This window comes from Xyrauchen texanus, chromosome 6 (genome assembly GCF_025860055.1).
Source record: "Xyrauchen texanus isolate HMW12.3.18 chromosome 6, RBS_HiC_50CHRs, whole genome shotgun sequence".
Taxonomy (NCBI): Eukaryota; Metazoa; Chordata; class Actinopteri; order Cypriniformes; family Catostomidae; genus Xyrauchen; species Xyrauchen texanus.
Window position 1 is genome coordinate 34,223,773 of NC_068281.1, and position 11,514 is coordinate 34,235,286.

Below are 11,514 nucleotides of genomic sequence, written 5' to 3' on the forward strand. Positions count from 1 at the left end.
AGGTGCCCCGGGGGCATCCTTACCAGATGCCTTAACCACCTCAACTGGCTCCTTTCGACGCAAAGGAGCAGCAGCTCTACTCCTAGCTCCTCACAGATGACTGAGCTCCTCACCCTATCTCTAAGGGAGAAGACTGCCACCCTTCTGAAGAAACCCATTTCGGCCACTAGTATTCGCGAACTTGCTCCGCGCATCCGGCGTGAGGTGGGCCGGCGACTGAGGAGGAGGGCTTCTGGGGCCTTCCTCAAGACTCGTAACCAGCAGCTGGCCGGGGGATGTGGTTTGTGTGGTGCAGTGAGGCACACGATGGCAGGGGGCTACGTTCGTGATGCTCGAACCGCATGCGCCCGGTGTGCAGTGGTGGCAGGGGTGTCGACCGTGAACACCAGCGTTGTGACCTGAGGAGAGACGAAACTGCTCTTTTTTGACAATGTAGGTGCCGCAGCCCAAGGAAACAAAGGATTTACCTCCCGGCCCTCCAACAGGGGAAGGAGTGGTCAGTCTACCAGCTCCGAGGTTTCCGCAGACATCTCTAACCTCAGGTTGCCCGTCTCAGGCGTGCTTAGGAGCCCTCTCTTGTGGGCAGCTCTATGCCGGGGCCGATAGCTGGGCTCGGGTTCGGGGCAGGGCCGCTGGTTTGGTTTGGGTCATCGCAGGGGGACACCCTTGGTGAACAGACGGGGTGTGCTCTCTTGAGCCACGCCGGGGCAAGATGTGTTGAATTGCCTCTGTCTGCGAACTGCTGGGCGAAGTTCTCAACAGTGTCACCAAAGATGCGCAGTGTCTCATCAGATGTGGAGAGGTAACGACCACATCCAGGAACGGCACAGAGACGGAAAGGCATCTTTAAAAGAAGCATCTTTAAAAAGACGTTCAACATCACTGTACCTTGCTCTAATAGAGAAAACACAGTTTTTCGAGGAAATTGCTCTTTAAAAGCGCCGTCGAAGCGCCCAGGGGTGTAATCTGCAGCGGAGTGCAGAGTGGAGAGAGAACCGCTGGAATGCGCCTTATATCCAACAGCAGAATGCTCTTGAATTGTCTGGTGAATGGGAAATGGCAGTGGTGTTCAGCTGGCTGTAATATGACCACTTGGCTCCGAAGAAAAAGTCTGACTCAATCCGCATCCCGATCTCCCTTTTATACCTGTATGTCGGGGGGAGTGGCATGCAAATTAAACTTCTCATTAGCCTTTTCTCAAGGATCTGAAGGTTGATCGGGTCCCAAGAGCGACCCCTAGTGTCACTATTCTGCACAAAGTCGAAGTGAGTGACAAAAGGAGAACTAATATTACTTTACAGTGCTTTTAAGAGTTAATCAAGCCCCCATGCCATGTCACCTATTTCAAATCTACTGAGTTTGCGTGGATGATTTAAAGAGAAGTACAAGACACAAAATACAAACCATATTATTTGGTTAATTTTCTTTTAGAAAGTTAATTTAGTTCTACACTAAACTATCTGCAATGTAAACCCTAAAGTTGTCATTACTGTAAACATCAAGTTGTCTTAATTAAGTATTACTTGAAATGTAACTGGATTTTTCTTCAAAGTCATAGACATAAGATTACTACTGAGTTCAAAATTGAGGCTACGGGGAATACCCACAATCCCTTGCTGCTTGAATTATGTTTTCTTGGTAAGAGGGAACAGATTGTGGATTTTAAATAATGGTTATTAAGAATTCATAGATGTTTTAGCTCTTTTGTTGTATTATTTATGCTTTGTTGCAAATATACGTTTGGTGTAATGTCACCATTATGGTGACCTGTGTCTTTTTTGTCAAGTTGGACCCTGGTCACACTATATTAGTTCTCTTTGAACATGTGCAGCTGAAGTGCATATATGCATTTCTGTAAATAATTATTTAATAACTGGCCTAGAATCAGTTATTATCTGTATTATCAACAGCTGTGCTGTTGATTGATCTAAAAGTGAATTCCAATATAAAAACATTGCGCGATTGAGCGTTCAAAGTCGTGTGGTTAGAAAAATCAGGCTGTGCGCGTTGAGTATTAGAGCGCATACTGTGTGCATTCACGTCTGACCGAAGTATACTTAACTCCACTGCATGATTACTGACTGAAGTCATGGTAGAATCCACTGGGAAAAAGGACACATAGTGTGACAGGAAGTGAAGCAGTGCAGACAGACACAGTGGTATCAGTGGGAACATGGCTCCCAGAGACTACAAATCTAAAAACATTAATGGGGAATGACTGGACAGAGAGGGTCATGGTGTCCTCATTGTGCTTCAGGTGCATGTTATCACACTGCCAGCAAAAATCTAAAGCCACACCACTTCTCTTAATCACCCACTCCCATTGTATTGCTGTTTCTGGGACTGCAGTATGCAACAATGATATAAGGGGAGGTGGATTCCCCACACAATAGATAAACAAGCAGCTCTTCTTTGTGTAGTCTGACAATGGAGGGAGGGTTATCAAGTATGACAACATCTATTAAATTTACTGTATGCATTTGGCAGACACTTTTATACAAATGTTACAATTCATTATTATGCAATGCAAGTTATAAATTTTATCAGTATGTAATCACACATATCTAATGAAATTACATGGGATATTTATGTGAACATTTAAGGTCTAAATAAAGAGGTTTTTATTAGAAGTAAATTAAAGACTTGATCAAGATGACTTTATCTTGATCATGAAGCCTTTACACAGAGAGTTCTAATTGACTTAATGTCCTTTTCCTAACCACTTTGACCATGACTAATTAGCTACCATTTAAAAGATTTTTAAGATCACAAGAAATTGCTGTATTAAACTTTGATGACTCAAGGTTACTTCACCTCTTTATCTCATTCTTTAACTCAAGGTCAGCGGTGTAAACACACACATGAGTCGCAAACGAGAGCACCGGGTTCTTCTCATGGTTATCACCATGGTGATCTTCTATTTGCTCTGCTGGCTGCCCTATGGTATCATGGCTCTGCTGGCAACATTTGGAGCCCCAGGACTGGTAACTGTGGAGGCTAGCATTGTGCCCTCCCTCTTAGCCAAATCCAGCACTGCCATAAACCCTGTCATCTACATCTTCATGAATAAACAGGTAAGCATGAATAAAGGTGTAGCACTAAACATTAAAGGTAGATTATGTCCTTTTTGGAGCTTGAAAGTTTTAAAAGGGTAAAATATAGCATGAATGGGGGTGTTTTTGTGCAAACTGTGGGTGTATTGCATGTAGATGAATCAATGAATTAAGTAAATTCAATAAATTAATTACATTTTGAAGTGTGAAGTACGCGCTATAAAAAAAGATCTCTTGATCCGCAGCCTAACCTGGACCTTTAAATTTACAGTCCTGATGAGATCCATATATAGGTCAGATAGGATCACAATTTTATTTTAAGTATGTGAAATGTCAGAATAATAGTAGAGAGAATTATTTATTTCTGCTTTTATTTCTTTCATCACATTCCTAGTGGGTAGGAAGTTGACATACACTTTGTTAGTATTTGGTAGCGTTGCCTTTATATTGTTTAACTTTTATTATTTTGGATAGCCTTCACAATAAGTTGCTGTAATTTTGGCCCATTCCTCCAGATAGAACTGGTGTAACACGTGTTTTAAGTTCTGCCCACAAATGTTATATTGGACTGAGGTCAGGGCTTTGTGATGGCCACTCCAATACCTTTGAATTTCTTGTCCTTAAGCCATTTTGCCACAACTTTGGAGGTATGCTTGGGGTCATTGTCCATTTGGAAGATCTATTTGTGACCGAGCTTTAACTTCCTGGCTGATGTCTTGAGATGTTGCTTCAATATATCCACATAATTTTCCTTCTTCATTATGCCATCTGTGTTGTGAAGTGCACCAGTCCCTCCTGCAGCAAAACACCCCCACAACATGATGCTGCCACCCCCATGCTTCACAGTTGGGATGGTGTTCTTCAGCTTGCAAGCCTCACCCTTTTTCCTCCAAACATAGCAATGGTCATTATGGACATTTTGTTTCATCAAACCACATTTTTGGACATTTCTCCAAAAAGTAAGATCTTTGTCCCATGAGCACTTGCAAACTGTAGTCTGGCTTTTTTATGGTGGTTTTGGAGCAGTGGCTTCTTCCTTGCTGAGCAGCCTTACAGGTTATGTCGATATAGGACTAATTTTACTCCAGCTTCTTCACAAGGTCCTTTTCTGTTGTTCTGGGATTGATTTGCACTTTTTGCACCAAACTATGTTCATCTCTAGGAGACATAATATGTCTCCTTCCTGAGCAGTATGATGGCTTCATGGTCCCATGGTGTTTATTCTTGCATACTATTGTTTGTACAGATGAACGTGGTACCTTCAGGCATTTGGAAATTACTCCCATGGATGAATCAGACTTGTACAGTGACTGATTTCTTTTGATTTTCACATGATGTCAAGCAAAGATTCACTGAGTTTGAAGGTAGGCCTTAAAATACATCCACAGGTACACCTCCTATCAGAAGCTAATTGGCTAATTGCCTTAAGGCTTGACATCATTTTCTGGAATTTTCAAATCTGTTTAAAGGCACAGTTAACATAGTGTATGTGAACTTCTGACCCACTGGAATTGTGATATAGTCAATTAAAACTGAAACAATCTGTCTGTAAACAATTGTTGGAAAAATTGCTTGTGTCAAGCACAAAGTACATGTCCTAAACGACTTGCCAAAACTAGAGTTTGCTAATATGAGTGGTAAAAAAATGAGTTTAAATGACTTAATTCTAAGTGTATGTAAACTTCTGACTTCAACTGTAAGTGTAGTAGAGGGAAGTTACACAATGGACTGGAATATATAAGCAGGAAATAGCAGAGGTTGGACATAAACTACCGATAATGTTATCTAGGAGAATCAAATTCAGTTGAACATTTTGCATAGTTTAAATAAACCCAAGCATGTTTTGACCGATTCCATACTGACATTTTATTGTTTAGTCCAATCTAATCTAAATCTAATGTTCTTTGTTATTATATAGTGCTTGCTAAGGCAAGTGTGACTTTTATGATGAATGATTTGCTTTGCCTGCTGGACAAAAAATCCCTTGGATTTATTCTGAAGTAGTGACCCAAGCCATATCTTGTGACTAGAGTATCATAAAGACTTGGGGGTGATCTCATTTGACTTGGGTCAGTAAACAAGCAACCCAAAATCACCCTAGTGATCACATCGCAACATGCAAAAAACCACTCAGAACACATAGAAACCCTATTTATTGCATTCCAAAACACACACTTATTACTCTCCTTTGAATCTAACAGTTTAAATATGGTGACTTTTTATCTCTTCTTATCACTCTGATTGCTGTTTATTTATTGCCCTTAATGAATGAGCGTGATACCAAAGACAACCCTGTGGAAATGTTGATCCACTGCAGAAATGTATATATTACTTAATGTATGATTAGATGCTATCTCAGTACATTTGTTCTGTTGAAGTTAATTAATTACATGTCTAGCTCTAAGCTTCCTGAGGAAGAGAGGAATTTATGTTCCTAAATAGGAACAGCATTTATCTTGAGGTTGATTAATTGCCTATTTGTCTTGATGTGCTTTGTCCAACATTGATTGTGCTGTTTTCACATTATTGAATTAAATGATAATACAATGCTGTCAGCATGTTTCCGTCAGCACTCAAGACTTGGCTCTGTGTATAGATGGAGGAGAACCAAATCTACTGTAAGCTGCTTCAAACCAACTTGAGCAAACTTTATAAGAGTTAAAAAAAGAAGTCATGTTTACTGCATACAGACAGATCAAAAGCCAAGGCAACAAAGAAACGGCAGAAAAACATGTCATTGAGACAGAGCTCTCAAGATGTTCACAGTCACCTTTGTCAGATGTAATATCATATCAGAACTGCTGTCCTGCTTTCAATTGAACAGCTTTTATCTTGTATCTGAAGGATCACGTAAAGCTCTGATAGATTAGTCCCCTCATGCAGTATGCTGTTATTGAGTTTAAAACAGTCAAGTCCAGGAAGTGTAAAAAGTAATAAATGAAGTTATTCAGCAATAATAAGAAGAGTTACACGGAGATTAATTTTAAACCACCAAGATTTTAGTACAAATTGTGACCCAACAGTTGAAAACCACTATACTATTGCAGTAAATAACTCTACATGGTTCAATGAAGCTGCTTTAAGTTGTCATCTGTTAGACAATCAGCTGGCTCACATGTAATATATCAAGCCAACCGGCACACATGGTGTAAGCTGACAGGTCCTTTGACATGTAATCAGGTAGCAAATTAACTGGTGAATTCATTCTTTGCTATGTTTGCAAGTAAGTGGTTTCTCTGAAGCATGCTTCAAGTTTTCTCTATAACCCTCCTCCTCCCCAACTTCACTGGTCTAGATCTGCTACTTGGGATTGTATTTATGTCTTGATGCAGCATGTATTGTGTTTGTCTAACTGTGCAGCAGCATACATATGTAATGTTCACATTAACATGCTACAATTTTCAGAGAGTAATACGTTAACTAATGTTAATGAATACAAACTTATTGTAAAATATTACCAAGATTTTCTTGCATTCTGTCCCATCCCATGCAAATTCAGATGGGTGGTTTTTTTTTGTGACCCCATCACTGTATCATGAAATGAGTGATGTTTCAGGCTATGCATCAGATTCCTGCCAATGAAGAACGATTCTCCTGTATGTCATTTTCAGTCTTCAATTCCTCCCAGCCCGTTACTATGGAAACTATGAGTTGAGGCGAGTTGAAGACTAAAAATGCTGTACAGATACAAGTAACATTTCTTGGCCTGCAATGACCATCAGTGGATGCAGGAATAGAAGATCTGTGTTGAGTGTGGTCCTCTGTCTTCTCCCAAAGTTTTTTGGTGATGGTGGCTTCAAAACGTGTTAGAACCATTCAGTTGATCAAGTTTCAGGTATATGAATTCAACAAGTGATTTTCACATTGTGTTTACTAACTAAAGAGCCATTATAATCTTTAGTTTTAGTCTATGACCAGAACTTATGAATACCAATGAAATAATATTATATACAGTATACATACCCCACATTTTTATGTGTGATGAAGCCTGACTCATGCTCCTAACAGAACATTTGCATTCCATTTATGTCTCTGAAAGCTAAATGTTCTTGGAAGTGGTGTGCCTAAAGCCATTAATATTTAATATATATTTTCCAAGGTTGGGGAATTGTTCTCAACATTAAGTAGCGTTGCTGTTGTATTAAGTGGTGGATGACAGCTGTTGCTCGACTAAATGATTTCCTCTCAAGTCATTTTATTTTCATTTTTAATTGCAATTTGATGACTCAGCTGAGCACCCACAGAAAATAGTGATTACGTACAACTCTGCTGTAATTCTGTTCCTTAGAGAGACAGAACAACAGAGTTTGATCGCTAAAACTATTATGACTCCAGAATGGTGGGTTAGCTCCTTTGTGTTGGAGATTTTATTTCAACTCTTCTTTTCACCAACACTTTAAATTGCTTGTACCTTCATGAAATGAAGACATGTTCTCCTTGCTGATTAATTGCAATTCTAGTTCTTTATATCTTTTTATACATCAATCGGCCTGGTACAGAAGGGTTCTCCTTATCGCATACACTGTGTCAACTGAATTAAATCTTCAGAAGGTTGTATGCAAATATTGTGTCCTTCCATTTCTTGAGGAAATGTAGTTGACTATAAGTATACATGATGCAGACAGAGTATACTAAGTACACTACATTTTCTTAAGGGATTTGACATCACAGATTCGGAGTATAGAACTGGCTGTTCCTTTCACTTCAAAGAGAACTTTGGTACTGTATGTGTCATCCATGTCAAGATGGCTCATAAATAACAGTTTGTGGTGTGGCAATTGGTCTTGGATTGTAAAGTCCTAAATGCCTCAAGAAATTTCCAAACAGCAACTTGGTTTCGTCAAAGAAAATCCGGTAGATTAGAGTAGATACACAGAACCTACTTTTTTTTGTTGGAAACATGAACTTTGTCATATGATTTTTTTCTTTTTTTTCTTAATTTTTTTTTTTTTACAGTAAACACAAGCTTTATAAAATAGCATTTCAGCTGGAAAGAGTGCCACCCAATAGTGGTACTATTCGTTTACTGTGGGTATCCTTCATTTAAAAAAAAAAAAAAAAAAAAAAGTCTATAATTAGAATGCTTATAAATATTTATCTATTTGAAATAAAGAATCATGTTTTTTATTCAAAAACATTCAGAATATAAAAGTCTGCCTGGCAGATGAAAAATGAGAAAAATCCCAGTGACTTCCACTGAAAAGGTCATATACACATATCTGGGGATCATGAGTCTTGGGGGTGATCTCTTTTGATGTGGGCAAGTAAGCAACCAGTTAACAATGCTCAAGCAATCACCTAGCAACACACTAGCATCACCCTGACAATGCAAAAATATAAAGTATCATAAATATATACTATTTTTTTTATCTTATTCCTTTATTTATTGTTGTTGAAAATCCAAAGACATTTTGACCAAATACAAGTTTAAGATTAGTTTTTTCACTGTTTGTAACTCATTTTTGACCCAAAGACTACAGTGCATAAGAATATGTATTATTATCAATGTCGTAAAACATTTCTACATTTAATTCATTTAATTTAGATTTTTCACTCCTAAATATTGTCAAAATAATATCCAGCATAAAACATTTAGAGATGTTTAATTTAAAGAGTTTATATAATTTGCTTCTCCTTTTTTCCACGGCACGCTGTCTTTTGATGTCCAAAGTAAACATGTGAAACATTGACATCTTTGTGATATTGTTTAATTCATTATTTATTCATCTGTATGTTTTAATATTTTGAAGTCTTCTTGAAACAGAATCACATATACAGTATATATTATTTAAGAAAGATCCAGCCATTTATAGAGCAACATTAAATATAATACATGGTGTGCTCAATGCTTTGCCCTCAGCTTTATTATGCCTGACCTCACTATGGTTATTACTATGTCATTTCACTGCTATTAGCTTCTGTTACCTTTGTTACATTTACCAATGACTTTTTCCCCCTCATTTTTTTACTCCCCCTGTACAGAATGGACAAAATTACTTCTCTTTCAGAAATTAATTACAGCTTTGTAAACTATTGAGCCTGTGTACATTGTTATCAGCAATTATTCCATTGCAAATTGTATAAATGTTCTGTTTAGAAAAAAAGTAATTAAGTGAGAATTTGATACATTTTGAAATGGTAGTGATTATAAATATAAAAGGACAGAAGTCTCTTTACAAATGGTAGCACTGAAAATTGAGACGTGTGAATAAGAAAGGGACACTTTATTAATCAGTATGTCTAAATGAGCTGTAATTGTTTTCCATGACCAATCATGGTTGATGGACTTATTCATCATTGCTAAGGAGAAATGACTCATTAAAATTATACAGCTGTTATGAAGTATGCAGACATTGAAATGAATGCGGGTGTTTTCATTTGCAAGGTCATGTAAAATTAAAGCATTGACAGAAATGGAAAAATTCCTATCAAACACCATACAATATGATTTATTTGTTTTTCTTACTTCTGAGGCAAATGCAGATATTACTGCTTGTAATACAGATGTAAGAGACTAATTTAAAATCTGTACAAGTTTATTTCTTCAATGGTCACTTGTTTCTATACATTTGCAATTAATGGGGCCTTGAGGAAAGGATGCAAGATCACCATAAAAGTATCATAAAAATTGTCCATTTAACTTGTGCACTGCATTCAAAGTTTTCTGAAGCCAGATGAGATCGGAAATTGCTACTCCTCTCTTGAATGTCCCAAGGAGAGCTATAGGGATGTAGAAAGCTCATGAGTACCAATGCATTGTCTATAGTTCGGGAAGCACTACAAAACTTAAACACATAAAGCTTACTACTACAGTACTTACTAATTACTTCATATTTTCATAATCTATTTGTACCTAGTACTTCGTTTTAGTTACTAAGGATTCCGACAGTAGCCTGTATCTTTTTCAGCTTTACTAGTGTGTATTCATTAGTTACTACTTATTCATCATTACAGACTTATTTCTACTTTCCACTTTTACTGGAAACAATTATTTACATTTTGCCTTTGAATTCTATGGGGATTTATGGTTCAGATATCCACTATTCACTTCTGACTAGTATAAATTCCAGTAGTGACTAGTATCTTTTTTTTTTAAATATATTTTACAAGTACTTATTCATTAGATACTACTGTTTATACCAGTTTACTGCTTATTTATTAGTTACCAGTACTTATTATTACACTCTATTGTCTGTTCCAGATGTTACTACTAACGTTTCTCATCATACTAGTTACTAACTACCTTTTTTCTTGTCAAATGTAACGAATGGTCAGAATGGGTACTGAATAGTTCAATGAAAAATATTATTAGTAACATGTTACTAGTAACACTCGGAATAGACACTAGTGTCTAATAAATTAATACTAATAAAACTGGAATAGTTGTAATAATATTTAATAATTAGTTACTACAAAAAAAAATTATTCACTTTTGGAATACATAGTCGGAAGTGAATGGTTCATATATAAACCACAGATGCCTTGAATGGCAACAATTTGTAATATGTAACAACAATTGCTGTACAACTAGTATAAGAACTAGATAAATTAATAAATGATACTAGTCACCATTGGAATTATTACTAGTAACTAAAAAAGAAGCAGTAGTAACATAAAAATACATACTAGTAAGTTTTAATGAATAAATGATAAAAGTGATTGCCATACCATACAGTACTTTGCCTTTGAAGAGTATTTTAGCAGTACATTTCACACATACAGTATATCTGATATGCACTGCCAAACATCATGTGAACCAGAATGCAAATAAAAACATAAGGAAAGATGGCAAACCATCCTTTGTTCCAACAAAATTGCTGTCAGTCATCAATCAGTAAGTGCTGAAAATATTTTTGCATTGTTGACATCTAATGCCATCTTGTATTTATTTGTGTGGTTTTATCTGTGTTAGTTCTACAGGTGTTTCAGAGCACTTCTAAAATGTGACACACCTCATCGAGGTTCCAGTCTTAAGAGTTCTTCAAAGGCAACTAAACTGTTTCGGCCTGGGTGGCGCACAGAAAACAACTTTACTTTTGAGGTTGCCTCAGTTGGGCACACAGCAACACCCAACCAGGCTAACCCAGTGGAGGAGGGCCCTGCATCTACGGATAATGCCAAACCAGCAGTGGTAACCCTTGTGGCTCATTACAACGGTTGAGAGCTATTCTTTGTCAAAAATGCCAACACTTGAAGAAACATTTCACTCATAATTAGGGAAATGCAGTAAGACTTTAAGAAGATTTTACAAAGGCATGATAAAATATGATAAAAGAACGGAAACTGGAAAAATCTCAGAGAATATGTCATTTTGTGGAGTTTTATTGCATTCTAGATGTGTCTGGTATCCAACAACAGAGCGTTATATTCTTGTGGTAACGTGCAGATAGCTGTTCCTAATTTCTTGTAAAATGTTGTTAGACTCTGCAGATGTCAAGATTACTATTTTTGTGGACCTGTT

At 37.2% G+C, this 11,514-nt stretch overlaps 1 protein-coding gene across 1 annotated transcript in view; it reads left to right on the plus strand.

Annotated features, from left to right (window-relative positions):
• LOC127645432 (pinopsin-like) overlaps positions 1–11,214 on the plus strand; it is a 73,294-nt gene extending 62,080 nt beyond the window's left edge. The window contains exons 3-4 of the mRNA XM_052129048.1: positions 2,841–3,074; positions 10,966–11,214. Of these exons, the coding sequence (XP_051985008.1) occupies positions 2,841–3,074; positions 10,966–11,214 (483 nt within the window). The remainder of the gene's footprint in view (positions 1–2,840; positions 3,075–10,965) is intronic.
• Positions 11,215–11,514: the final 300 nt, after the last annotated feature.